At 40.8% G+C, this 27,331-nt stretch overlaps 1 protein-coding gene across 2 annotated transcripts in view; it reads right to left on the reverse strand.

Moving 5' to 3' along the window:
* Window positions 1–27,331, reverse strand: part of aopep (aminopeptidase O (putative)) — a 99,742-nt gene that overhangs the window by 55,418 nt on the left and 16,993 nt on the right. For both annotated transcript variants that reach the window (XR_004020382.1, XM_030737591.1), the window contains exons 7-10: window positions 11,088–11,301; window positions 9,008–9,114; window positions 759–861; window positions 451–558 (exon numbers count right to left, since the gene is read on the reverse strand). Coding sequence is in view for 1 of the 2 variants with exons in the window: in XM_030737591.1 (XP_030593451.1) it covers window positions 451–558; window positions 759–861; window positions 9,008–9,114; window positions 11,088–11,301 (532 nt within the window). In the remaining variant the exon portion in view is untranslated. The remainder of the gene's footprint in view (window positions 1–450; window positions 559–758; window positions 862–9,007; window positions 9,115–11,087; window positions 11,302–27,331) is intronic.

The following is a 27,331-nucleotide window of genomic DNA, read 5'->3' on the forward strand; positions in this document are numbered from 1 at the left end:
AAACTGTGTTTATGTTACTTCTTCTATTTAGTGGGAAGATTCAATCTGTGAGTGAAGTAACAGGAGCCAGGTGGAACACATCAACACGCACGCACGCACGCGCGCGCACACCCACACACACACACACACGCACGCGCGCGCACACACACACACACACTCGTACAGAGTTCCAGGTGGGATCACTCAGCTTCATGGCCCCACCAGAATAAACATATGTGCCTGAGTTGATGTACAATCATCAGTTTGAGAAAGCTATTGCAACAATGTGGCAATCAAGTTTACATCAACCTCCCAATAATTTATGAAAGCAACAATATGTTGGAGAGACAGGTCAAATTATAAGAGTTCACAGATGAACTAAAATCTTATCAACAGCCTCTGAAGGAGCAAGGCAAGATTGAGATTCTCTACCGGGATTATCAAGTAAATATCCCTAAATTTCAGCCTCACCTGAGACAAAATGAGATGCCCGTGGTATTTCTTCACAAATAATTGGAAGAAATCAATAAACTGTTGCTCTCCAACTTGACTGGCCAAGAACCTGAGGAGGAAGTAGCCCTGGACAAAGAGTGAGACATACAATCAACCAATGATAGATAAACTTTTATAGCATAAAACAAGACAGCAAAATTCTCATAGATTAAGATGTTATAGGTTTATCTGATACTTTGATTTGCTCTTGATCTTTGTTTGTCTTCATTCTTTCCCTCTTTTCCTCATTCATTTTCTACCTTCCTACTGCAACATTAATCTCTCACCTTGAGGTAGTGGACTTGCATGAAGGGTTTTTCAGGGTTGAGGGCATGCTTAACTGTGGAGGAGCCAGACTCACTGACCTGACCAGTCTTCTCCATGTTAGGTCTGCAAGAGGGCAAACAGAGCAGGGAAGCAAAAATTGCACACAGAAATACTGGACAGGTAAAAAGACGGACCTACAGCACACAAAGGGAGATTTTCAACACACACTATCAGCAGTACTGCGCACAGGTACATGAAAAGACTAGAAGGCAAAACTAGAGTGAGTTGTTGAAGCGCATTGTTTTTAAATTTCATCTTACTCTTAAGACATTTTAGTTGCAAGAAAAGAATTTGAACAGAGCAAGAGCACACTGTCAGCAACACTAAATGCCACCATTTAGACCATCTCTCAACGGTGAACACATTGCCAAGTTGCCATACTTTCCCAGAGGCAGGCTAGAAATCAAGCTGTGGATTTATAATAACATACTATAGTGTTTATATGACCTCACAGTGCTGTGATCTAACTTTTACTGCCCATGAGTCATGGAGTGAACATATAACACTTGCACAAAAAAAGCACCCCTGACTACCAGTACAAAAGAGCCACGCTCTGGGTTTCATTTTCCCTGTCACGCAGATACAAATCATCCCCTCAACCTCCATAAAACACACAAACATACATAAAACAAATAAAAAGCCAAACAAACAAATCCCTGACATGGGATGCTGTGCAATGATAGTTTTAGTTAGCTAGTATTGATCAGGATGAGCAGATTAACTCAATGTGCCAATAGGAAGGCCTTGAAAGATAACCCTCCTGCCAAGACGATACAGCAGGCGCCTGGCCCACCAATCAATACACCCTTCATCGCTGGCTAGCACTTTTCCACAGGACTGCTTCGTGACAGGGCCAGATTCACATACACACTCATGCACGGAGCGGCTAAAGGCACAGAGATTCACACAGATGACTATTTAATTTTTTTTTTTTGAGTTGGGCTTAAGCTGTGAGCCACAAGTTGGTCAAATATTTGATCTATATAAGTATTTGTCCAGGCATTGTGCACAGAAGAGCAACAACAGGAGACGAGGGGTGGGGTTGGTGGGTAGACTAGGGCTGAGGACAAGACAAGGAGGAGAGTGTGGGAGAAATCAAGGGCAGGAGATAGACAGGAATGTTTGGTTTGCTTAGTGTACTGAGAGAGGAAGTCATCAGCTTCCTGGAATTTCTAAATTCAACTGGTCATTCTTACAAGCATTTTCATCATGCATCTGAGGGTGTTCCCACTTGTGTGGATATATGCATGTCATATAAATGCTGTGTGTGAGACAAATCGCTATGGAAATGACTTGATTTTGGACAATCTGTCTCAGAAAAATCATACTAATGACGCTAAGTCTCCAAATATAAAAGCTGTCATTATTCTCAGTCTGTCAGTGAATACATTGATAAACTAGAAGGACACTCAGTATAGTGCATACCTCCCCCACCCCAAATTTTCTATGTGCTTATCCCATGCTGCAACAGATACCACCCAATGTTGTCATACTCCATCATAAATTACTAGATCACAAAGACTAGAAATGGATTTTATTGGCTTTTAAAAACTTAAAATATGATTTATATTTTCATTTAAAAACAAAAGACAATAGTATGTCTAGTCTGGATATATTTTTTTCAGGTTATGTATCCTATCTTCAAAGAAAACTAAAACAAACATTTCCTGAGATATGAATTCTATATGTGCATGTGATTGCTGTGTAGGGGTTGTAGTTCACTTTGGATTATTGTATTTTAATAAAAAAAAAAAAAAAAAAGACAATGGATTATCAACAGGACTGGGGCTTCTGCCAGGAACGCCTGGCAGAAGCCCCAGTCCGGGAGATCTTCAACTCCCACCTCCGGCAGAACTTCGACAGCATTCCGAGGGAGGCTGAGGACATTGAGTCCGAATGGCTGTGGCTGCAAGGTGGTTGGTGCCTGTCGTGGTGGTAACCCCCGAACCAGATGGTGGTCACCGGAGGTGAAGGGAGCCATCAAGCTGAAGAAAGATTCCTATCGGGCTTGGTTAGCCTGTGGGACTCCGGAGGCAGCTGACAGGTATCGGCAGGCCAAGCGGAATGCAGCTCGGGCAGTGGCCGAAGCAAAAACTCGGGTGTGGGAGGAGTTCGGTGAGGCTATGGAAAAAGACTTTCGGACGGCATCGAAGCGATTCTGGCAAACCGTCAGGCGACTCAGGAGGGGAAAGCAGTGCTCCACTCACACGGTTTATAGTGCGGGGGGGGTGCTGCTGACTTCAACTGAGGCTATAGTCGGACGGTGGAAGGAATACTTCGAGGACCTCCTGAATCCCACTGACAGGCCTTCTGTAGTGGAAGCAGAGTCTGGGGACGAGGGAGATGACTTGACCATCACTGGGGGTGAGGTCACTGAGGTAGTTAAACAACTCCTTGGTGGCAGGGCCCCTGGGGTGGATGAGATTCACCCTGAGTTCCTGAAGGCTCTGGATGTTGTAGGGCTGTCTTGGTTGACACGCCTCTGCAACATCGCGTGGAGATCTGGGGCAGTGCCAATGGATTGCCAGACCGGGGTGGTGGTCCCCATCTTTAAGAAGGGAGACCGGAGGGTGTGCTCCAACTTTCGGGGGATCACACTCCTCAGCCTCCCCGGTAGGGTCTATGCCAGGGTGCTGGAAAGGAGGGTCCGTCCGTTAGTCGAACCTCGGATCCAGGAGGAACAATGCGGTTATCGACCTGGTCGCGGAACGCTGGACCAGCTCTTTATCCTCTCAAGGATATTCGAGTGTGCGTGGGAGTTTGCCCAACCAGTCTACATGTGCTTTGTGGACTTGGAGAAGGCATTCGACCGCGTCCCTCGGGGTGTCCTTTGGGAGGTCCTGCGGGAGTATGGGGTGTCTGGCCCGTTGTTGCGGGCCATTCAGTCTTTGTACAACCGCAGTGAGAGCTTGATCCGTATAGCCGGTAATAAGTCGGATTTGTTTCCTGTGGGTGTTGGACTCCATCAGGGCTGCCCTTTGTCACCGATTCTGTTCATAATTTTTATGGACAGAATTTCTAGGCGTAGCCAGGTGGCGGAAGGCTTCTTCCTCGGTGGCCTCAGAGTCTCATCTCTGCTTTTTGCGGATGATGCAGTTCTGTTGGCTTCATCAGGGGGTGGCCTCCAGCTCGCAGTGGAACGGTTCGCAGCCGAGTGTGAAGCGGCCGGTATGAGAATCAGCACCTCTAAGTCTGAGGCCATGGTCCTCAGCCGGAAAAAGGTGTAGTGCTCTCTCCGGCTCAGGAACGAGTTCTTACCCCATGTGGAGGAGTTCAAGTATCTCGGGGTCTTGTTCATGAGTGATGGGAGAAGGGAGCGGGAGATCGACAGACGGATCGGGGCTGCCTCTGCAGTGATGCGGACGCTGCACCGGTCTGTCGTGGTGAAGAGAGAGCTTAGTGTAAAAGCGAAGCTCTCGATTTACTGGTCGATCTACGTTCCTACCCTCACCTATGGCCACGAGCTTTGGGTAGTGACCGAAAGAATAAGATCGCGAATACAAGCGGCAGAAATGAGTTTCCTTCGAAGGGTGGCTGGCCTCTCCCTTAGAGATAAGGTGAGGAGTGCGGCCATCCGGGAGGGGCTCAGAGTAGAGCCGCTGCTCCTCCACATCGAAAGGAGCCAGTTGAGGTGGCTCGGGCATCTGATTAGGATGCCTCCTGGCCGCCTCTTAGGTGAGGTGTTCTGGGCATGTCCCACCGGGAAGAGGCCCCGTGGTAGACCCAGGACACGCTGGAGGGATTATATCTCTCAGCTGACCTGGGAACGCCTTGGGGTCCCTCCGGATGAGCTGGAGGAGGTGGCTGGGGAGAGGGAAGCCTGGGCTTCTTTGCTTAGGCTCCTGCCCCCGCGACCCGGCCCCAGATAAGCGGAAGAGAATGGATGGATGGATGGATGGATGGATTATCAACAGTAATTGTTTATACCTGAGTAAAAAAAAAAATCACGATGGATGAAAAGTTTACTGAGATATGAATTTTTAAATTTTGCCAATGATGAGAGGAAGGGATTTTTCACATTTTTTAAAAGTTTTTGGTGACCCTGACCTTTGACCTTGAAAATAAAATCACATGTTTTGGGGCTTTAAGGAATATTTCCACAAAGTTTCACCAATTTTGGTTCAAAACTTTTTGAGTTGCATTGCTGACAGACACACAAACAAACAGGGATGAAAATATAACCTCTCCACTTATCGGTGGGTGAGGTAATAACACATTAATATAAAACAAAGGGGCTATACAAGTTTAAGCTTAAAATATGCAATATAGTGTTTTATATGTAGTCTGTTTATATATTAACATGTCTCCTTAAATATTGGAATTTTTTTTTTAAACTTTCTCTCTTTCCAGTCACCTGCCCATTGAGCCTGTGGCTGTCTGTTCCTTGTGATAAGATGAAATGGACTCTTTTTAAGACAGCGGGATGTGTTGTATCCCTGGGAATGTTTGTGTGTGTTTGTGTGTGTGTGTGTGTGTGTGTGTGTGTGTGTGTGTGTGTGTGTGTGTGTGTGTGTGTGTGTGTGTGTGTGTGTGTGTGCGCGCGTGTGTGTGTGTGTGCATGCGTGTGTCTGAAAGAAAAAGAGGGATTGGAACAAAAGACAAAACCAATGACAGGGCATGTACTGTATTTCCATAGAAAATGTATCCATTTCTTGTGTCAGAGACACTAGCAGCAGAGCACGAAGAGAAAAAATGTTGATCCATCACTGTCATGTTAAACAAAGGGACTGCACCCTTCTTTATAATCCAAACCAGGGATGTATGGATGTGTGAATCCCTGGTTTTTGCTGCCTCTCTTTGTCAGGGATGATTAACTAAAACTTTAGGAGGAAACGGTGCTTGGTGCCTTCAGCGTCTCATAATAGCTAAATGTATTTCAGAATAAATGGTGTTCTTATCTGACTTGTAGGGCAGTGAGAGGGAGGGTGTTTGTGTGTGTGTGTGTGTGTGTGTGTGTGTGTGTGTGCGCGCGTAGCTGTGCATACACCTGGGTGTGTCTGAGATTGAGAGGGAGAGAAAAAGCGAGAGGAAATCAGGAGCTATTACTGACAGAACTTAATGTCAAACGAACACACACATACACACACGAGAGGTTTATAGCTCTGTGAGCCATATCCTGACAAATTACACTGGGTTGACTGTGGAAACCGGATAAGGTAGAGCAGCGCTCCCAGCAGCCCAGTAAATCAGCAGGGAGAATGGCGTCTGGCCCAGGCTGCCCTAAATATAACTCATCTGAAATGGACTGATAAACACTGGCCACTGGGGCCCCTGCTGGATCACGGGGTGTCAATTGTGACCTACTGAACTTGGAAAGAACAACCTACCATTTAGCCTTTGTGTGCGTGTGTGTGTGTGTGTGTGTGTATATGTGTATATGGTGAGGACACTGTATGCATCCCTTTGTATACATCCCACTGTAGTTTTCTTTCCTTCCCTTCTGCAGGTCCTCTTAAAGATTCCTCAGTGTGTTGTGACAATGGGTTAGTGTTCATGTATATACTGTTGTAATGTAAATGAAGCTTGGACACACACAGGTGGTGTAGCCCTCATGAGAAAGTGGTCTGTGTCCAGACTATGAGGGCCCTAAGATCTTAGTTACATCTTCCAATGAACACACAATTTAAGATAACATTTAAAGGTTGCAATCAATATGACAATAGTTTAATAAGTTATCAGGGATTACAATCTCCCATTCATACACTATAATCATGATGATGACGACTTATGAGTAATTTTCATGTCCACTGGAAAAACTGATGAAGGCTGCAAGGTATGGAGTTGAGGTTTTGTGTCACCTGTACTGCTCTCTCAGGACCAATGTACTGCTCTGAGATTAAACCTGACTGCCGTGCACCGCATCACACAAAGGTTTTGATGTGGAAAACAAAAATCTCAATAGCCCTGTTTGTTAAAAAAAACAAAAAGTTATAATAAATTTTTATATGGGAATTTTCCCCCTTAGAAAAAAAATAATAACTGTAATTTGGTAGTAATTATAGGTAAAACTGGAATTTCCTTAAAGGTGCTGTTCCATGTCAACTTTAATAACTACTGAGTCATTAGTCATTTACTATCGGAAATGTAATTTTTCCACAGACACATACTCCATGTTTCACTATGGCATCACATCACTTGTGTACATATTCACCTGGCTTGCTAAACACTAAAAAACTCTCCTTGTTACACAACAATTCATTAAGATACATGAACAATGACTGCATTTACCCCATAACTGGCACCGAATGTCATAGCTCTTCCCCGGAAGCTTATTAAAAATTGTTACACTAGAAAGTCATTCAAAAATTAAAGACCCACAAGGTAAAATGTCATAACACTGTGTGTAGATACACTATAATTACAATGAGCCTCCACTGAAAATAGACAAACAATAATTAGCTCTGCTAAAATGTACATGTAAAAGAACACAAACAGTACATTGCAGTAAAAGCTGTGCTAAACTGGCCACATAGACTAAATGTGTTCAATCATTAAGATAATACGTGAGCAGGCTTCCTTAATGCTTCAGCTTGCTTTGCCAGTGCTTTTGGAGTTAATTTCCAGTTCAGCAATAACATGTTTTCACTACAAATGCAATACACCATGTTTCCATGCAGCAGTCAGTCAAAGCTTGCAAGCATAGTGCATATAAGCATGTTTGTCTGTGTATGTGCACATCCTACTTGCACTTTTCAAATGTTAGTTTTGTTGTCACCCCATCAGGTGAAGAGAACCCTAAGCTTGATCCTCTGTAACAGCGCGTGTCTGACAGACACCATTCTCAAGTGCATATTAACCCTTTCACTCACTGCCAGCTTCTTATTCCAAGATACATTCTATTTCACAGCTGTAACTCCCTTCATATTTAGGCATGCCACAAATATAGATGTTATCAGAAATCAATCTTAAAGGACTAGAACCTTTTAAAATCATAAATGTAAAAATATGTAAATTCACTAATTAAGCACATCACTAACACAGCTTGAACTATTCAGAAAAGACTGCATTTGACTGTAAACTAGCAATTTTTTCAAATTGTGTGAATGTGAGTATCAATAAATATGACAAGTGTAACCTCCTGGGATTTTGTTTCTAAGGAGAGGTATACTATGCACAGAGAAGTCACAAGCATTTTCATTACTTAAAGGGTTAAGTCCTGGTTGGGGTTTACACCTATAATCCCCTGATGACACTGTGCTTCCACCCTGGATGAAATAAACAGGGTGTGGGTCCCACACTGTCCGCTCATAAGAATTTATGTGTTTGCGCACACTTGCCTTCCTCGCGATGTGAGCTTTTCTAAGACATGACAGCACAGCACACCTGGATATACTTTGTTGCCACACCTGCCACACCTGCACCTCTGGAATGCCTATAGCTTACACTTACATGTGTGTCCACATATGCAGACACTAAGAAAATCTGGGCACATTCTGACCTAAAAAACAGTAGATAGCATTTGCTGTGTTCATTGCAAATGTATTCAAATTTCACACTATGCTACCATGTCTATGACTATACTTGTGTAAATTCAAGTTAATTTATTTTCTTGATGGATATTTTTAAGTAGTTTGTGTTTTAGGCCTAGCATTGTTGGGAGTGAACAAGGTGCTCTATTAGTCAGAATTACTAAAAAATTCTGAATGCTGCCTTGAAGAAATAAGTATAAAGAAAGACTGTGAATTATTCACAGAAATTCCACTTGTGGCCACTATGATTCCATAAAATAAGTTACTGTTTGTGTATATGTGTGTTTCCATTTTAGTAAACTGTTTGGGGTCAACATAATGTAACTGCACTGTACTAAAGCTGTGGTAACAGTCCCATTAAAAAAAACAAAAACCTCTCCTAATTTAAATGTTACTAATATCCTGTTCAAGATCATCTTCTCATGCACCTCCTGACTGCTTTCACAACAGATTTATTTATTGAACAACTTCTTCGAAGTCCGCTTCTGACCATTTTTATGTGATTTCATCTTAGTCCTAAAACTCACACAACAACACTGCTGATAAGAGCTGGGTGACAGGCTACGACCCAGAATTTTCAACATTCACAAGGTGATCCCTCAGGCTCAGACTGTCTCCTGCATCTGAGGGAGAACAGTTGGCAGAAATGGCCTGAACTGCAGTGAATATAAGCATGCTGTTCTGTGCAGGCTTAAAGCGCCTCAATAAGCTAGCAGAATGGACCAATGAGAGTTACACACCTGAGGACCTGAAGTTCCTGTTTTGAGTTTTGCAACTCATCGAAAAGTCTTCTCCACCTCAGCAGTGCCTTCAGGTCAAACTGCTCTTTTTTCTCCTTTAAAGAGAGCTGGAGGGAGACACATATGGATAAATGTCAATGTGAAATTGCCATCAAGAACTAGAACCAAAAAAATAGACAAAAATATCTGACTGTGATTAATTTCACCAAAACATAAGGACACTGTGACTGAAGTAATCTCTGTCACTATATCTTAATTATTTTGGCAACACTTGGAAACAAATTTAAATCATTTTCAGCAGAGGTAAGTTCAATTCATAAAGGTGTTGAGATTTAACAACATAGACAAAAGAAAACTCTTGTGTTACTCTAAATGGTGTGGGAACACAAGTGGGAGGATTAGGTCTGTAGGCACATCAACTAAAAGATTAGTGCTGAAGTCAGTGTTGCAAACAATCCACGTTAATGCTACACCCACTTCTTTTATCCACTTAGTCACTTACTTTTTTTTTTCCTACAGGTATCCTTAATTAACCCTCAGCCTGTAGAAGGACTTCTGGGCAAGTGTGAGATTAACATTTTTCTGGAAGTCAGTTTTTTGTTTATTTTATTTATGAGTGAACCAACTTCTTTAAAATGTTCACATTTCGAGGGATACTACTTGACAGTAGTACTAAGTCTTGTGTGATTTACCTGAATCCTTTCATACCTGCAGAGGTATGGTCTATTGATTTATGCTGTGATTGGTTGGCCAACTCTTCTGACCTTTCGAACAATGTTTATTTCTTATTTTTGATTTTTTTTTTTTTTTTTGCATTTCAATATTTGATTGGAGTCTTTACAAAAAGTTGTCTTGTGTGTTTAATGTATGTTTTGCTCATGCACTTTAACCACCGCAGTGATGTTTAGAATAAAGGAAGGTTGGATCATCAGGCATTTTATGTAGTTGCTGTACTCTGCAAAACATTTCTGCATATTATAGTAATATTTATTTTTAATGACTAAAATTAACTACATACAAATCATTTCTAATGACAGAATGAGAGACTTTCTCAGAGGCACCTTCTTCACAATGGTCAGTAACTCATCTAAGAGGTTATACTGAAAATCAGCAAGGCTGCCTTTACACTCAGTAGCCACTTCATTAGGTACACTTTGCTACTACTAGTTTGGACCCCCTTTTACCTTCATAGTTGTCTTAATGCTTCATGGCATAAAATCAACAAGGGGCTGAAAACATTCCTCAGAGGATTTGGTCCATATTGACATGATGGCCTGCTCGGTGGTACTAAGGGACCAAAAGTATACAAAGAAAACAGCCCCTCACTTCTGTACCACTGCCTGCAGTTTGAACCATCGATACAAAAAAGGATGGATCCATACTTTTATGTTGTTTATGCCAAATTCTCACCCTACTATCAGAGTGGCAGTAGGAATTAGACCAGGTAATGTTTTTACAATCTTATATTGTCCAATTTTGGTGAGCCTGTGTGAACTGTAGCCTCAGTTTCCCGATCTTAGCTGACAAGAGTGGCACCGGGTGCGTTCTTCTGCTGCTGTAGCCCATCTGCTTCAAGGTTTGATGTGCTGTGTGTTCAGAGATGTTTTTCTGCATACCTTGTTTGTAACAAATAGTTATTTGAGTTACTGTTGCCTTCCTATCAGATCAAAGCAGTCTGGCATCAACAAGGCATTTTTTTCCCCATAGAACTGCCACTCACTGGATATTTTCTCTTTTTCAGACCATTCTCTGAAAACCCCAGAGATGATTATGTAGGAAAATCCCAGTAGATCAGCAGTTTTTGAAATACTCAGACAAGCCAACCTGGCACAAACACCCATGCCACATTCAGAGCCACTTAAATCACCTTTCTTCCCCCATAATGATCCTCAGTTTGAATTTCAGCAGGCTGTCTTGACAATGACTACATGTCTAAATCCTTTGGGTTGCTGCCATGTTGCTGCCTGGCTGATCATATATTTACATTAACCAAGAGTTGAACAGGTGTACCTAATGTAGTGGCCAGTGAGTGTATGTCACCATCATACAATGGCTAAGATGAAAACAAATCATCTTATACTTGTTGTGCTTGGGCCCAGATAATGTCTTCGAGACAGGTGGCAAAGCCTTCGCTGATCCATTCTTCAGTCCAGTCTCTGGCTCCAATAACCAGGCCAAACCAGGAGTGGGCAATTTCATGGCAAATCCTGGACCCACACAGAGACAGGCTGCTTTCTTTTAAACCAGGACTCCCAGCATACAACACACTCTGGGACAGGAAAATGATATGGGGGCTGTGGAAGACAAAAGTAATAACATGATATGAAAAAAGCACAAACCAGAGATAAGTATTAAACAATGTTAGAATCTTAATTTTATTTGCAAGGCAGTTTAGAAAGTAAGTGAAAGATAAGAAAATACTGTGCAAGTATTAAAATTAAAACAAAAGAAAACTACCAGATATAGAGATATAGTGTTTTTCTTTTCAGAAAGATCAAAGACATAGTGAGGTAATGCTCCACACCTAGGATTATAAAAAAATTTGGCCTTAACCTGTCATGTAAGACATCCTCACATATTTTCTAGTGAGCAAACTGCCCATCCTTGTCTCAGTCTTCTCCATTATGTTTAGAAAAGGTCAACTTACTCATCTAGAAATCTTGCCAAACCTAAATGTTTCCAGGACTGGTTTCAGTAGTGATGTTAAAGATAAGAAACCTTTTCTGCTTGAACAAAGGGATTTTTAAAAAATCTCAAAAGATTTTTTTGCCAAAATGGAAAGATAATATTTTCCCTTTATGTCAGTTTTTTTTTTTATATAAGATTTTCAAGTCTAAATTAAGACCAATTCCTTCATTATATGTTACCTTTCTTAAATACAGTTTAGGTTTGATGAGGGTTTGGAAAAACAGACTACTGCCAATGTAGCAAATATTGTGCTGATGAAAAATGAGTGCCACACCCTGTATGAGTTTCTTTTTGTCTGCCTCCTAATGGACACCCTCAGGAGTCCTGTGTCCATGCCCCAACAGGTCAGAGTTGTTTGGTAACCATGAAGTGAATCTCCCCTGTACATTGTCAGGCAAGAGCTTTTAATATTCTAGCTGAATGATATGCATGAATGAGTACAAGAGCTAGAACCCAATAGAAAATGCAAATGATTCCAAATTTGTTTAATAAAACTATAACACGTTGAACAAATGGTAAATGGACTGGTTCTTATGTCTGCGTGAGCACACAAAGCACTTTATACTACAAGCCTCATTTACTCATTCACACACACATTCATACAGGCACTTTTTCTATACCTATGTGCTTTCTATTTAGCAGAGTCACACTCCGACTCGGGAGCAACTTGGGGTTCGGTATCTTGCCCAAGGATACCTTGGCATGCAGACTGGAGCAGCCAGGCATCAAACCACCAACCTTCCGATTAGTAGATGACCTGCTCCGCCTTCTGAAGCACAGCCACCCCGATGATGATCAGCTGAATCAACATGTAAACACGGATGCTGATGGACCCTCACTTTATACAGATACTGAAGGTCATTAAGGGTGGCACCTGTAACTGTACAGCATACCTGTTGACCTTTCACCATTTGCTCCTGTTTTTTAAGATTAAGCACAACAAACCAGCAAATCATAGAAAATGAAAGCACTGACTCACTAAAGGAAACATAAAACATTTTATTTACTTTTTTATATACAGTACTGCACAAAAGTCTTGAGCCATTACCTCATTTCGTGGTCTTAAGCAATAGTTCTCCAGGTTTTCTGAAGGTCTTAAAGTTTTTCTTAAAGAAAAGAGGGGTGGCTTGAGACTTTTGCACAGTCCTGTATCTGTACTTGAATCAAAATGTAACTTCTTATCATGAACAGATAAGAAGTTAAAGTCTGATTTGATGTTTAGAAGAAATATGGGGAAAGGCAATATCGTCACACTAGCAATAGCTAAGTCATCGCCATTTCAAGTCATCTTATAGATTCAACAATATCCGTATCAAGCTTGATATCACAGGAATAAATACGTGATTTTGCACCAGTAGAACAGGACCAATCACAGTGCTCTATAAAAGCCAAGGTCATGGCTGAAGACTTTTCTGGAGCATTCTTTACTTCATTCTTATGTAACAAGCTGTGGGTGCCCTGAGGGGCTTAGGGCTGACTGTGCGTGAGAGGCAGGCTATTCTTCCACAGAAGAATGAGAGAGAGGTCACAGAGGTGCGAATGAATAGCCTCCCTCTCTCCTGGCTCATACAACAACACCGGACTGTCTAGAGTTCCTTTCACACTCACTAGATCTTAAGTGTCCCAACCACCACTGACCTGACACTGGTGGGAGAATTTATGGCAAACTGCAGGTCCCTACTGAAAAGTACTTTTCAAAAGGCCTCACCACCCCGCTCGTGTGACAGATATGTTAAAGATGCCGTAATGTGTGTCTTAGCAGACCACACATTTTAGTGTTTGCCCTATATAGATTTGACTTACTTTAAACTTATGAGACACAACAGCTGCAACTGTTTGACCTGTTGGATAGACAATAACAATAAGACTCCATATTGCTGCTATTGATGAAATACAGTAAGCTGTAAAATGAGATGCTCTCATCAAGGAAAGATTAACATCTTAAAACACCAGATGACAGAGGAGTTATTTTTTTCCTTGCCATAACCTAATTATGGTGACAAGCTAAGTCAATTATAAAGGAAAACAGTGAGCAAAGACACCAGCTTAGGCCGGGTCTGCCACACAGTCCATTTTAGAGGAAAACAAAATCAGACATCTGAACAGCGCAACTAGTCTTTATTTCCCAGGGGATTGTTACATCAGATAGAAAGCAGGCCCTCTCCTTCAGTTATTTAAGAACATGTCAACATCATACAATAGGGTCTTATGAGCATCATTTCCGAGACGGGATCTCAAATCTAATTCCATGTTTTTCCTGATTACACAAACAAAGGCTCTCACTGGAGCAGGAGATGCTAACATTAGCATATGAGTTTCTTTGTAGCTTAATCTTATTCCCCCACAATTGGATAAGCACGCCTTTGTTGTCACTTACAGCACCGTGTTTGTGTGTGTGAGTGAGTGAGTGTGAAACACAAAGACAGCCTTTCAGAGACGGCGCTTGCACATGTTCCTCTGAGGGAGACGGAATCCATCACTACAGTGACAAATAGTGTCATCCCACCATGGTGGTGATGAACAACAACAGCATCTTTCACATTCACTGATACACTGACTGACATTAGCTGACATCAGGGACCTGTCAGGAATACATGCATGGCAAGACCGCCATACAAATTCATGCATATGTAGTACCTGTACATGTGTATACAACTTTCAAGGCCACAAAACATCTGAGTCTAGGGTCTGCTGTAGCCATGAATGACTGTATCTGATATGCACTCTGCATTTTTAGTGCTGTTTAGAAACAAAGCCTTACAATAATTTGTAAGTAAACTGCTTTAATTGCATATTATGTGTTAAAAACAAACTATTCCTTGATGCTGCTGATTACACCAACAATTGCAATCAATCACAAAACATGGAGTCGTAATACTGCAAGACAAAACACTACAGAAAATTAGAAATACTATTAGAAATTCAAATGACAATCTGTCACTTATCAGTTTGTGTAGACCTAAAACAGTGCGGCTCTTCACTATATTGTATAAGAGGGAGGAGAGATCCTTAATACTGTCATCTCTGGCAAGCAGCTGAGCTACCACAAATACATCACTATCTAGCTGTTCAAACCTTCTGTTTGCGATAGGCAGCCAATTGGAAGAAAGCTGGCTTAAAAAATATATAATAGATTTAAAGAGACAAGAGCAAAAATGTCCTGTTTCAGACAGTGGATGAATTCAGAGGCTGCACAGAGGCCCAATACATAATAAGTAATGAATACTTGAACCTTGACTCTACAGTCCAGGAATAAAACCACGGAACTTGAAATGAGCATAATAAGCCCCCCCCCCCCCCCCCTTCTGTTCTGAAAGTAATGAAAAGGACAAAGTTGCCTTTTTTTGTAAACTTGATGTTACTGATTGAAAAATTACATTAATAATAAGAAACTTGCAGACTTGAAAACGTAATTCATCAAGAACTGCATCAATATGGTACCACAACAAGAATGAGAAAAAAGTGTCCTAGAAGCTCAACTGGCAAAGCTTATAACAAACATGTTTCAAGGCCTAGTCTTCAGTGGAAGAGTTTATGTCTGGCCCAGACCTTTTGCTGTATTTCATGTCCTCCCTTGCTATTGCTTTCTTTTGTATAACTATCAGTATGGAGCAGAAATTGTAAAGACTTATACAAAAGCATTCAAACTAATTACAGTTAAGTGAAAAAGAAGCACCCCATGATTCAGAAACTTGTATAACCGCATTAAGCAGCAATAACCTGAATAAACAGTTTTCTGTATGACTGTATGCCCACACTTCTTTACAACATTACTTCAGTTCATTGAGGTTTGTGAGCATTCATTTATGCACAGCTCTCTTAAGATTCCACCACAGCATTTCAGTCAGTTTGAGGTCTGGACTGGGCCATTGCAGCACCTTGATTCTTTTCTTTTTCAGGCAGTCTGTTGTAGATTTACCGCTATGCTTAGATTCATGTTTCTGTTGCACGACACAAGCTTTAGCTGGTGGACAGATGGCCACACATTTGATTCCACTTTCCTTTAGTATACAGAGGAGTTCATGGTTGACTCGATGACTGCAAGGTACTCAGGTCCTGTGGCAAAACAAGCTCAAATCATCACCCCTCCACCACCATGTTCGACAGCTGGTATGGGGTGTTTGTGCTGATATCCTTGTGTTTAGTTTTTGCCAGAGTTTGTTTTTTGTTGTGCATTATGGCCGGATATCTCCACTTTGGTCTCATCTGTCCAAAGGACATTATTTCAGAAGTCATGTGGCTTGTTCAGATCCATCTTTGCAAACCTAAGCTGTGCTGTCATTTTCTATTTAGAGAGAAGAGGTTTTCTCCTGGCAACCCTTACATACATCCCATAATTGTACTGTCATGAACTTTAACATTTAGCATGCTAACTGAGGCCTGTAGAGTCTGAGCTCCGAGATTAGAGCTCTTAGGTTATTTGCTGTTTATCTGAGAACTGCACAGTCTGACCTTGGGATGAATTTCCTGGGACGTCCACTCCTTGTTGTTTGTTTTTTGGTTGTTTTTTGCTGCTCAGGCTTTCTAAAAAACAACTTGAGTAGAACCTGGATATGCCAGAAAAAAATTGATTTGGGCTGACAATATAAACAAGGGCTTAGTTACTTGGCCGCATTCACTAATATGTTACATTTAAGAACTGTAGCATTCATTTCCTTTACCCAGTAGGTCCCCACTCAGTGTCAACTGAAGGTACTAATTCAGTCACCTCCTGAATAATGAATCTTTTCGGAAGTTAGCCATATCTCACTTGCAGCGCCTCTTCCACTGTACCTTGCTGCAAGATTTACAGTGGCCAACTGCAACAAATCAGACATGTGAAGAAAAATACACCCGCACCTGCATTTCAAGGACTAAATATGTTTGTAAACAAGCAGCTGGCTTTGGGCTGTATTTTCTCCCTCTGTGTGTGTGTGTGTGTGTGTGTGTGTGTGTATGTGTGTGTGTGTGTGTGTGTTTTAGTGGCTGAAGCACCTAAAAGGAAGGAAGAGGAAATCAGTTTACCTGATTACAAACAATGAACTAACTAAGAACATGTATTTCCACTTGTGTTTTCATGGAAAATGAGTATGAGAAAAAAGTAACACTTTGTGACTAATGACTAAAAAAAAAATCTCCTGCAGCATCATAGTGAGGTGGTGTGAAAATATAAAACTGAACATTAATGGGTTAATATTTGATGATGGAAGGGGCCTTGGACATCTTTAGAGCATGTAAATTAATTCATGCTTGTTGGCCCCGTTTTGTGTTTTGTGCTTTTGATGTCAGTGATCTCCATTTGTTTTTTAATTGACTACTAGCTGTACAACAAATTGCCCTTTGGGTGTAATAAAGATTAACTCTGCTCGCTGGTCTTCCCTTTTTAATCATGTTCTTCTGAACACTGCAGTAATGGAATGGAGTTATACTTTCTGACATTTAATTAGATGTGAAACATAACCTTGCTGTTAATTGTATGACTTGGAGAAAAAGCGTCTACAAATTTTATATGGAAGGGCTTACAAATGATGCAATGAATTAATGTACAGAAGTTGTTAAACAAATCTGATCTTAATGTAAGGTTATCTGCACTTAAAATCACAGACAAGATCTTTGCTGACCTTTCTGATGGTAGTACCCCACGAGGTCCTTGCACACAAATTCAAGGCTGGTTAAAGCCATCCTGTGCTTTCTCACATGACAACCTCGCGACTCTGAGTCACCCAGGGTGACTTGGCCCTGAGTTTCAGAGGTGTGAGCCAGGGCAAGTCTTCAATTTGGTGAGACACAGATTGCAATAGTGTTTTGCTACTCCATCTCTCCATCCATTATTCATCCCTTCATTTCTCCATCCCCTGTTCCTAGCTGTAGGCTGTTTTTTTTCCCCCAGTGGGACACTTCCATGCATAATGCAGGAAGGACCCTATCATAGTTCTATAATTGACAACCCCAGTCCAGCTCAGTCCATAGCTGGGACACCAGTAAAACAGCCCCATGAGATAGAAAGATGTGGAAAAAAGATGAGAGCAGAGTGTTGATCCTTCATTTGTGAATGAAAGAGTGTAGATAGAGACTGAAAAAAAAAATTAAAACAGCAAAAAAGAAAGGTAATCAAAAAGATGATCTAATAGATATTTATTGAAATTGAGAGCGTCCTGTTCGTCACTCTCCATGTTCATTTTTGCTTCTTCACCAAGTGCGGTATCAACTTCATGATAACTGTGAAGCTGCTTAACCTCTGTAACACAGATGATGTTACAGCGTGTCACACATTGCATATGGAAACAAACACTTAAAAGTATGCTAAAAGACCTGTGAGACCTGTGAAAAAACACACGTAAGACATCAAACAGACAAACGACAGCTTGTCTAAGCAAAGGTTGCAGCCTGGGCTTCCTACTGTCAGCTTACAGGAATAAGCTTTGTCTCCTTTCCCTCCCTCTCAGGCAGTCTGTGGGTTATTTTAGACACAGGGGCCTATTTGACGAAACTCCTACCACCCTTCGTTCTTTTTTAACAAGTCTGACTTCAAATGTCTGGCATTCTAGGCTGGCTACAGATCAGCTCACTGCTCCCAGACAGGGCCCCACAAGGCCAGGCCAAATGCCACTCCATGTAGGGCCTGATCACATGAACAGGGGCCAGGCTGGGGCCCCCAGAGAGCTGCCCCACCCACATACACAACATCGCATCAGACTCTGAAAATAAATAGCAAAGAAGATATCAGAGGTCATCAAGAACAAGGTGGTGACACTATGCCTCAAGTATAGAAAAAATGAGGCTTTGTAGAGCCAGCGCATGAGAAATAAGGTTAGACTGCAGGTTTTGTCAAGCACTTGTGCTTAAAAGCCCAGTCTTGGATACATAGATACCATTGGTTTAATCAGTTCAAAGGAGTCACCTAATGAAATCAACAAATCTTGAAATCTTGTAGACACGATAAAGCAATAAAACATGCAGGCATAATAGAGCACTCACATAAACCAGGAGAAAATCACAAGCACAGACCACATCCACACTCACCAACATACTTTAAGCAAATCGCCTGTCAATGCGTATCAGCTGGAAAGGGAGAGCAGATGTCTGATCCAGTCTCTCTTGCAGCTTGTTCCTTGTTTAGTTCAGAGCCCACAAAGTGATGTCATGCCAGAGGAATGTTCTTAAGAGTGTGTGTTTTTGAGCAGATATTTAAAACAGTATGGACACCTCTTGGGTTTGTGGGTTAATGCTGGAAGGCTGCCAAAATAGTTTAGATCAAACAGCAAAAAATAAACATGAATGTCAGTACAGGGAGAGGCAATGGCTGGCATACAGAAGATATCTAATCATACTCAAATATTAAAATTAAAAGTATACCAAACTTTTACAATTCAACACTGTCTTAATGTAATACAATTTAAAAAGCTACTTTCACCTGCTCTTTTATTCACAAGGGGTTATCACAAAGGGTAGCTTTGCTTGTTTGATTTGGCAGATTTATTTTAAAACTGGATGACCTTCCTAATGCAGCCATAAAAGGGACTTGTTTCTACTAATGCAATACAATTCAATAGGATTTTATTTCATTTGCTTCCAAGAATAGGTTTGAATACTATAATGTTAAAAATAATATTTCTCATACTGCACACTGTGCAGCATCCTGACAGGGGATTTGTTACTATACCCTAACTCTGTGTTATATCATAGGTATAGGCATAGGTACATCATCACCACAAACCCCTCTGAAACCTTAGAATGTAACTCAGAAAGTAACCTACATTGTAACCTGACGTGCACGTCCCTGGAAATCTAACTACACATCGTGTTGATGCAGCCCGCAAGTATTGCGATTGGCCTGTTCACTATTATTGATTCCTTCTATGCATTTCTGGCTACTTTTTGACTGCAGGTTTTGAATTTATCAGTGAGAGAATAACAATTGCTGCCTTAATATAAGGAGTAATCATAGTCTCAATATAAGGTCTCACAAACATCAGCAAATTTGTGGAAGGAGATTGCCAAAAAGATTGGAATGGACATAAGGGATTGTACAAAGAAGTGGAAAAACTTGAGAGTCAAATCCCCCCCCCCCCCCCCCCCCCCCCCAAAAAAAAAAAAAAAAAATTCAATAAGGAGGGAAAAAGGCCTAGCATTTTATTTGTTTCTATCATGGCTGGCACTTGATATAAAACACTGGGACATAACCACAAGGTAATTAACACATAAAACACCACACAAAACCATGAATGCTAGTAACAACATCAGCCACTATAGGTTACATCATAGGCTCTACAAAGATTCTCTCCAGAAGTCTAAATCAGCTGTAAGTCTGAAATATTCCATTTTAGTGCTAGTCTAGTTTAGGCTTTGTTCCCATAAAGTGCAGCCTGCACTGATTGGAGGGCTTAACCACTGAAATCTAAGTAAAATAACGCTTGTACCTAATTGATACTGTAACCCCTATTCTATGAGTCTAGGTATAGCTCTGAGAGTTATTGGCTGGTAACAAAACCCTGGAGTTTTTTCACACATGTGTGAACTAGAATCTGAGAGACTCCTGCAGACGTTGCTCTATTCAGTGTTAGGGACATTATGCAGAAAGAGTGATACACTACACTTCACTCACAATATCACTTTGCAACATTGGAGTGAAATTCACTGTCACCTACTACCAGTTAAAAACATAACATTATGTCGTTAAACTACACAACAGCACAAGTCCCTTTCCCAATAAGGACAGGAATTTTGCCGTCACATTTTTGTCTATTTGTACATGAAATTCAAAGTAATGCACATGTCTCCACCCCTCAAAAGTTCTAGACTTTGTGTAGATCTCCCAAACTGACACCACTTTTTTTCATATCTGCACATTATGCAGATAACCGAATAACTTATTATGTAACACAAGTGACACTCTGTCCCTGTTTATTGGTTCAATTAACTGGCCAGGGCCCGGTGACCGGCCGTTTGTAGTCCCCTTTATATGGCAGGCTAGACCCTCCCATTTTTATTGACACCTCATTCGGCCAATCATCTAACTAGCTGCACTAAATCACCTGACAAAGCTACGTGATGCCCTCTGATTATCATTGGCTCTGGGAAACCCATTTCTTAACATTATTGGCCGAATGAGGTGTCAATCAAAATGGGCAGGTCTAGCTTGCCATATAAATGCACTTCATTCAGCCCGCGGACCAGACGCAATCAGTTAATAGGCTATAAAATGGGTTGTTCAGAGCCAATAATAACTAGAGGATGTTATGTGGTCTTTTTCAGGTGATTTTTTTGCTGCCAGTTAAGGGGTTAAAATCATCAAAGTTTCCAAAATCTCTGACTGTCCCTCAGCCAAACAATTATGGCATAACACTAACCTGTGGGCATACACTCAAATCTAATGGCAAAATTAGCCATATGAGGAATTTCTTTATGTGGCTAATGTTAGAATAGAAGTAATCCACTTCTTTTGGGTCTTCTGATCTACAAATTTAAAACGGACATCCAAAATGTGCAGTGCAGTATGAGCTACTACAAGACCTCATCAATCAGCCTAAAGGAGATGTTGACACAACATTTACCTATGTAAAATCAAACACATTCCTCTGTGACTGTAGCTGTTGAATGCAAACCCCATCTCTCTTCACACAGCATCCAGAACCCTCCTTTAACTTCCACTTCCGCCTTAATGAAAAAGACAGGACAAATCTATTTCACAGAATTATAATTTGAGACATTTTCTTGCCTGTAGGGTAATAAATAGACTTTTTTTTTCTCTCTTATGTAATGTAAGAGAATGAGACAGCAAGGAGATGGAAAGTGAGACCACTCAGTGCTCTGAGGCTATATAAGAAGTGTTTGACAGAATGGAAAGATAGATTAAGGCAAGACTCAAGTGAAATTAACCAATGAACAGAGCTGTTTTTTCTGCAGAAGGTTGGGGCTGCCACATGACCAAGATGCCTGCCTTTGAGAAAAAACACTATAACTGATGGATATTGCGTAGATGAAACTTACTTCATGAACATAAACTGCAACACACTAACACAATAAAACAATTTATGATCACTGGGAAAAAAATTTAAAACCGTACTGTAACTGTCAACAGGTGTTACCTCATGATGTTAACACAAGGAGAAAAGCGGCACAAACAAAGTGAATCCAAAGTAGAATCATTAAAAGATAAGGTTGGTGATGAGACAAAATCCATCAATGGCTGCTTGGCCTCTTTACACTTCCCCAACCCATCTCAGACTGAAAATGGACCTATTAAGCTTAACTCATTGTTGAATTTTATGATGTCAAAAAGGAGGCACAGCCTTTAATATGGCTGTCAAATCTTGTTTTTTTATGAGGGGCTGCCAGTCAGTGGAAAGTTGCCTCAATCAAGGGTGGCCTTACAGTGACTGAATGAAGTGATGGGCCACAAAGGCCAAGTATAAAGTAACTATTTTTCTTTTTAACCTTGACCTGCATCACCCAAGACTAGATATATGGGGCTGGAAACAAAGACAAGCCCCAGTGGTTCCTACTGAAGACCTAAACCATTAAAACTGTCATGACACAGTATGTACAAAGGTCTCGAGCCACCCCCCCATTTCTTTCTATTTTACTTCCAAGAAGCCAGCGCTCAGCGCTCTTGAGCAATAGTTCTCAGGTTTTCTGAAGGTCTTTCAAAGATTTCCTTTGGACATTGGATTGCTTTTTCATTCATTTTCAGTCTAGTTCTTGTGCCTGACCATTTTCAGAGGAATGTTTATCTTTTGTTAAGCCACTTAACACTGGCCTATGAATCATTCAAATATTTAAAAAAAAAAAAAGGCACCTATCTCAAGGGATGAACCAGTATTCTGTCAACACATAACAGACAACTTAGCAAAGAACCAATTTTAAAATGTACATTTACTAGCAGCCTGTCACAAAAACACATTATTTGTTCCCATTTCTTTAGTTGAATCTATGAAAATGCCAAAGATAACACAATTTGACAAGTACAAAATGGCATTTTTGCACCAACAAGGTGATTCCCAAAGTGCTATTAATTGAAAACCTAGCATATCTCAGAATGGTATGCAGTGTGTTATTAAAAAATTGGACAAGTGGAGGACAAGCAAAGAAATGGCAGGCCTAAAAAACTACCCACAGCAGATGAACAGTATCTGAAAGTGATGTCTTTAAGAAATAGGAAAAAAATCCAGTAATGACCTGACACAGGACCTTAGAGATGCATCATGCCCTTCAGGTGATACATCCACTGTTCACTGTTCTCATCAGAAATAGTTTCAGTGGAAGGGTGGCTGTCAAGAAACCAGTCTTAAAGAAGAGACACAGGTACCGAGGTATGCCAAACTACACAAGAACTGGACTGAAAGTCAGTGGCAACAGGTCTTATGGAGTGATGAATCCAAATTTGAAAATTTTAGTTCAAATAATTATCAATATGTACAGAGGAGGTCCGGCGAGAGAACAACAGTGAATGTCTACAGTCATCTGTAAAACATAGTGGAGTATCTGTCACGGTTTAGGGCTGTGTTGAAGAATAAAGGTGGTCACACCTAATACTGATTTTCAAGCTTGTTGGAATAGATAGAATTAGAATTGCTCATCAGCAAAACTTGATTTTTGCCAGATATACTGTATTTCCATTCATGTTTGCAAGTTTTTTTCCCCATTTTCCAAGCAAAATGTAAAGAAATGAGAGGTGACTCAAGAATTTGCACAGTACTGTACTTAAAGGGGAAATTTCCTGGACACTACAGTTCTTATTAATCAGTTCTTATTAATCCTATTAATAACAATAAGGAGAAAATGACCTGAAGTTCTTTTAAATCACTTAGATTATGAAGAATTTATACTGAAATCAAACTACAATCAAAAATACAGAAAGAGCTCACCTGGAATCCACTGTTATTAAAGGAAGCGCAGCGGCCATGCTAATTTAGCATTTACAAAATTTTACCAAATTTCTTGGCATTCAATTCAGTTCAATACTTGTTGAAATATTTCACTAAATGACACACTTGTAAACATCATGGTAGATCCAAAGAAAAAGGAAATCACCTTGATTTGTAGCCTGTGAACCCTTAGTGTCTATACAAAATCCAATGTCCAGTCAGTCTTGTTGAAATATTCTCATAGTTCAAATTTTGTCTTACTGAAGGCAAAACAGAAAAAGTCATGGGGTCAACAATGCAACCAGAAAGCATCTTCTCAATTTCCTTAAATGTATAGTTCATAATTTCAGTCTTGATCAAAATGGTGGCTTGGCCAGAGAGACTTACAGACTTACACAGCTGTACACAGATTCACGCTGCCATCATGACTTAAAAAAAATTGCAAAAAGCAGATAGTAGACCAGCTTAAAGTGCAGCATGTTCCCTCAGGCTAAAAGTGAAGCCAGACATAAGAAGCATTACCAGAGATATTTCATAGCACTTTGTTTCAAATGTCTCATTTTGGTCAGTTCAGCACAGAGGACCCACGGACATTAAACTGTCTGGCTTTGCACAGAATGAAATTACCCTCAGCCTCTGGGTTCCACTATCACACACGCCTGAGGATGCACACCAGGATCTGCTGCACTGTCCCCTATGCCATACAATGAACCCATCTATCACTCCAGGGAATGGTCCACTGGACTCATCCATTCGTTAACAGAATGGGTATGCAGTGACAGGCCTGTCTTGCTAAAGCTTCTAATCCAAAGTTATGGCACAGTGTGTCTGTGTTACTGTTAAATGTAGTACCATATGCCAGCTGTTGCCAGCAGGTTCTCATAGGAGGACAGTCAAAAGAAACACACCATCCCTCAACATCCTTTGATAACTGTGGAAGCACAAACGGTGCCCGACATGAAGCAACACATATGGAGCTGGTAACATACATCCCAGGAATAGGTCATAATGTAAACTTCAACAAGTACTGCAAATAAATTGTTTTAGGATTACTCCTGTAGAAAAACACTTGTATGTTCACAACATAATATGAAACTTTCTTCTCTCAAGTAAAGTAAGAGTTAAAAGGCGGATCCTTCAGTTGTGATTAGATACTGTAGCAGAACAGATAAACCCATAATACAGATGTGGAAGGGAAGTTGAGAGGCCCAAGATAACTAGAAAGGAATATTCTTGCAATAACAAGACACTTGCTAAGCTGTACCCTCCTATCTGCATTAAGAGGAAAGTCTGACCAAGAAAAAGAGACAAATAAGCAAGGGGCGAAGAACAGTACTGGCCACCACCTTTGGGGGTTTGGAGCTGCCCATGTTTTCAGCGACAAGCGAGTAGACCAACAAGAGAAACGAAAAATCTTAACTACTTGCAATCATTTTAAAAGCATGCGTAAGATGCCCCCTCTCCTTCTGTCCAGGTGCAAGCATGCAGAGCAGGCTTTTTTCTCCAAATCCCTTGGCTCTTTTGTGTGGCCATAGACGAAAGGGAGATCCACTCAAGGTAGGAAGAAAGAAACACCTCATCCTTGACTATTTGATTAACAGCTGTCTTCTGTGCCAGAAAATTCAAGCACCACCACCACCGCCACCACACACACACACACACACACACACACACACACACACACACACACACACACACACACACACACACACACTCTTCCCTCCCCACCCTGAACCCCCCAGTTGTCTTCTGAAAGAACAGGTCTGTATCACACACTTCTAGGGTTACTTTGCAGATCAAACTGGAGAGGAGAGCAGAAAGGCAAGAAATCCTCTGAGACATTAGAAGGAAGAGGGAAGGACAAACAGTGGGAAGACTGAGGAACAAATAGTGAAAGGAGGAAGAGAGAAAAGGGGAACAGCAGAGCTTAATGAGAAGGCAGGAGGTGCAATTTAGTAAGGGTGCAATAGGATGGGGAATCATTGCCAATGAGGTAAAAGAGTGAGACAGATACTGGAAACTAAAACAGAATATGATTAACATCTTAACTTTTGAATTTACATTTTGTGCTCTGCTGTTGCATTTCATTTGTTTATCATGTAAGACAGTACCAAACAGCATGCTTTTCCTCAAAGTTAATGATCTTTCCTTAATGAACAGCTTTGTCTTTCCAAAGCTGTTGGTTTTGCAAAACTCATCCCATTAATCCTGAGCACATTCATTAAATAATTTCTTCACTTCCAAACAACCATTTCATAAAAATCAAACTGAAGGCATTTACAGCTAATAACTTATCCATAGTTAAGAGTCACCGTATTCAGAGGAGCTCAAAAAACGACAAAAACAGTACTAAACATATCAGCTCAGGGGGTTCAATCCTGGGCACCTCCAGTCAGTCAACTCCACTTGACCACAAATTGTCCATAATGCATCCACCAATGTGTTAGATAAAACACTGTGTGTATAGAATAAAGTGCTTTATAAATAGGTGTGAATGGGTGAATGTGGCTTGTAATGCAAGCACTTTTGAGTGGTCAGTGAAACTAGAAAAGGGCTATAAGACTCCTACCTGGATTTGGTATCCTATTAAAGGTGGCTGTTTGGAATCAAATATAAACTATACACACTTTAGTACAGCAAACTAAACATCTCTGTAGAACACAGGAAACCAGTGTAAAACCAGTGTGGAGTGATTTGGGAAATGGTCGGCACTAATGTGAAGTATGTGACTTCTAAAGGGTTAAAATGTGTTTAAAAAAAAAAAAACACTAGTCTGGTCCTATAAAACGTGAATAACAGCTCAGGTGGCATACTAAAGAGCTCCAGGGCAGGAGGGGAATATCCCAAAGGGTACCAACTCCCCTGGTACTCCAGCTCCCTAGTTCCTCACAACGGGGACCAATCGTCAATGTAACTTCCTGCTAGCTCATAAACAAACAATCCAATCAACTGAACTCAGGCTGAAAATCCTCCATTGCCACTTAAAAGAGGTCAAGAGGTATACACCAGTCATAATTTTTCAGCTGTGGCTGTGACAGTTATATGGATGCCTAGTTTGGCTGTACTGCAAGTGGAACTAGCAGTTTAACAACATTTTCCCTCGTTTCTTAAGGCAGCCAGTCTCTATGAAGTGAAAGCTCTGTTTAATACAAGTCTGTAGCCAAAAAAGTTGGGTAAGTTGTGTAAAATGCTAATAAAATGTATACACAATGCAACAATTTGCAAATAATTTAAGTCTTATGTTTAATTAAAAGTAATAGACAACTTATCAAATGTTGATACATTTTATTGTAAATAAATATACAGCACCAGACAAAAGTTTGGGCACACTTGTGTCCAAAACTTTGACTGGTGCTGTATGTTTTAATAACACTCTTTTTAAGGATGTGAGCAAACCAGCTACTGTAGTTTTGAAAACTAAATGCTTTCTCATTTGCGTGTTACCGGATCTGACCTGCTTACTCAGTTGGGGGTTCTTTTGGGGGTTTTTTTCATTTCATAATGCACCAAATGTTTTCAATAGGAGGCAGGTATGTGCTGCTTAAATAAGCAAGGCTTTCCAAGGAAATTATATAATCTGGATGACAGCATACAGTATGTTGCTCCAAAACCTTTTTAGGTATCATTCAGCATTAATGAGTCCTTAACAGATGTGCAAGTTACTCATGCCGTAGGAACTTGAACATCTCAGGATACGGATGATGTTTTTTAAACTGTGCTCTGATAAGAAGCCTCTACACAGGAGCCAGTATTCATCCATCCATGATTTAAAAAAAAAAATTTTTAATTT

Source organism: Archocentrus centrarchus, chromosome 9 (genome assembly GCF_007364275.1).
Source record: "Archocentrus centrarchus isolate MPI-CPG fArcCen1 chromosome 9, fArcCen1, whole genome shotgun sequence".
Classification (NCBI taxonomy): domain Eukaryota; kingdom Metazoa; phylum Chordata; class Actinopteri; order Cichliformes; family Cichlidae; genus Archocentrus; species Archocentrus centrarchus.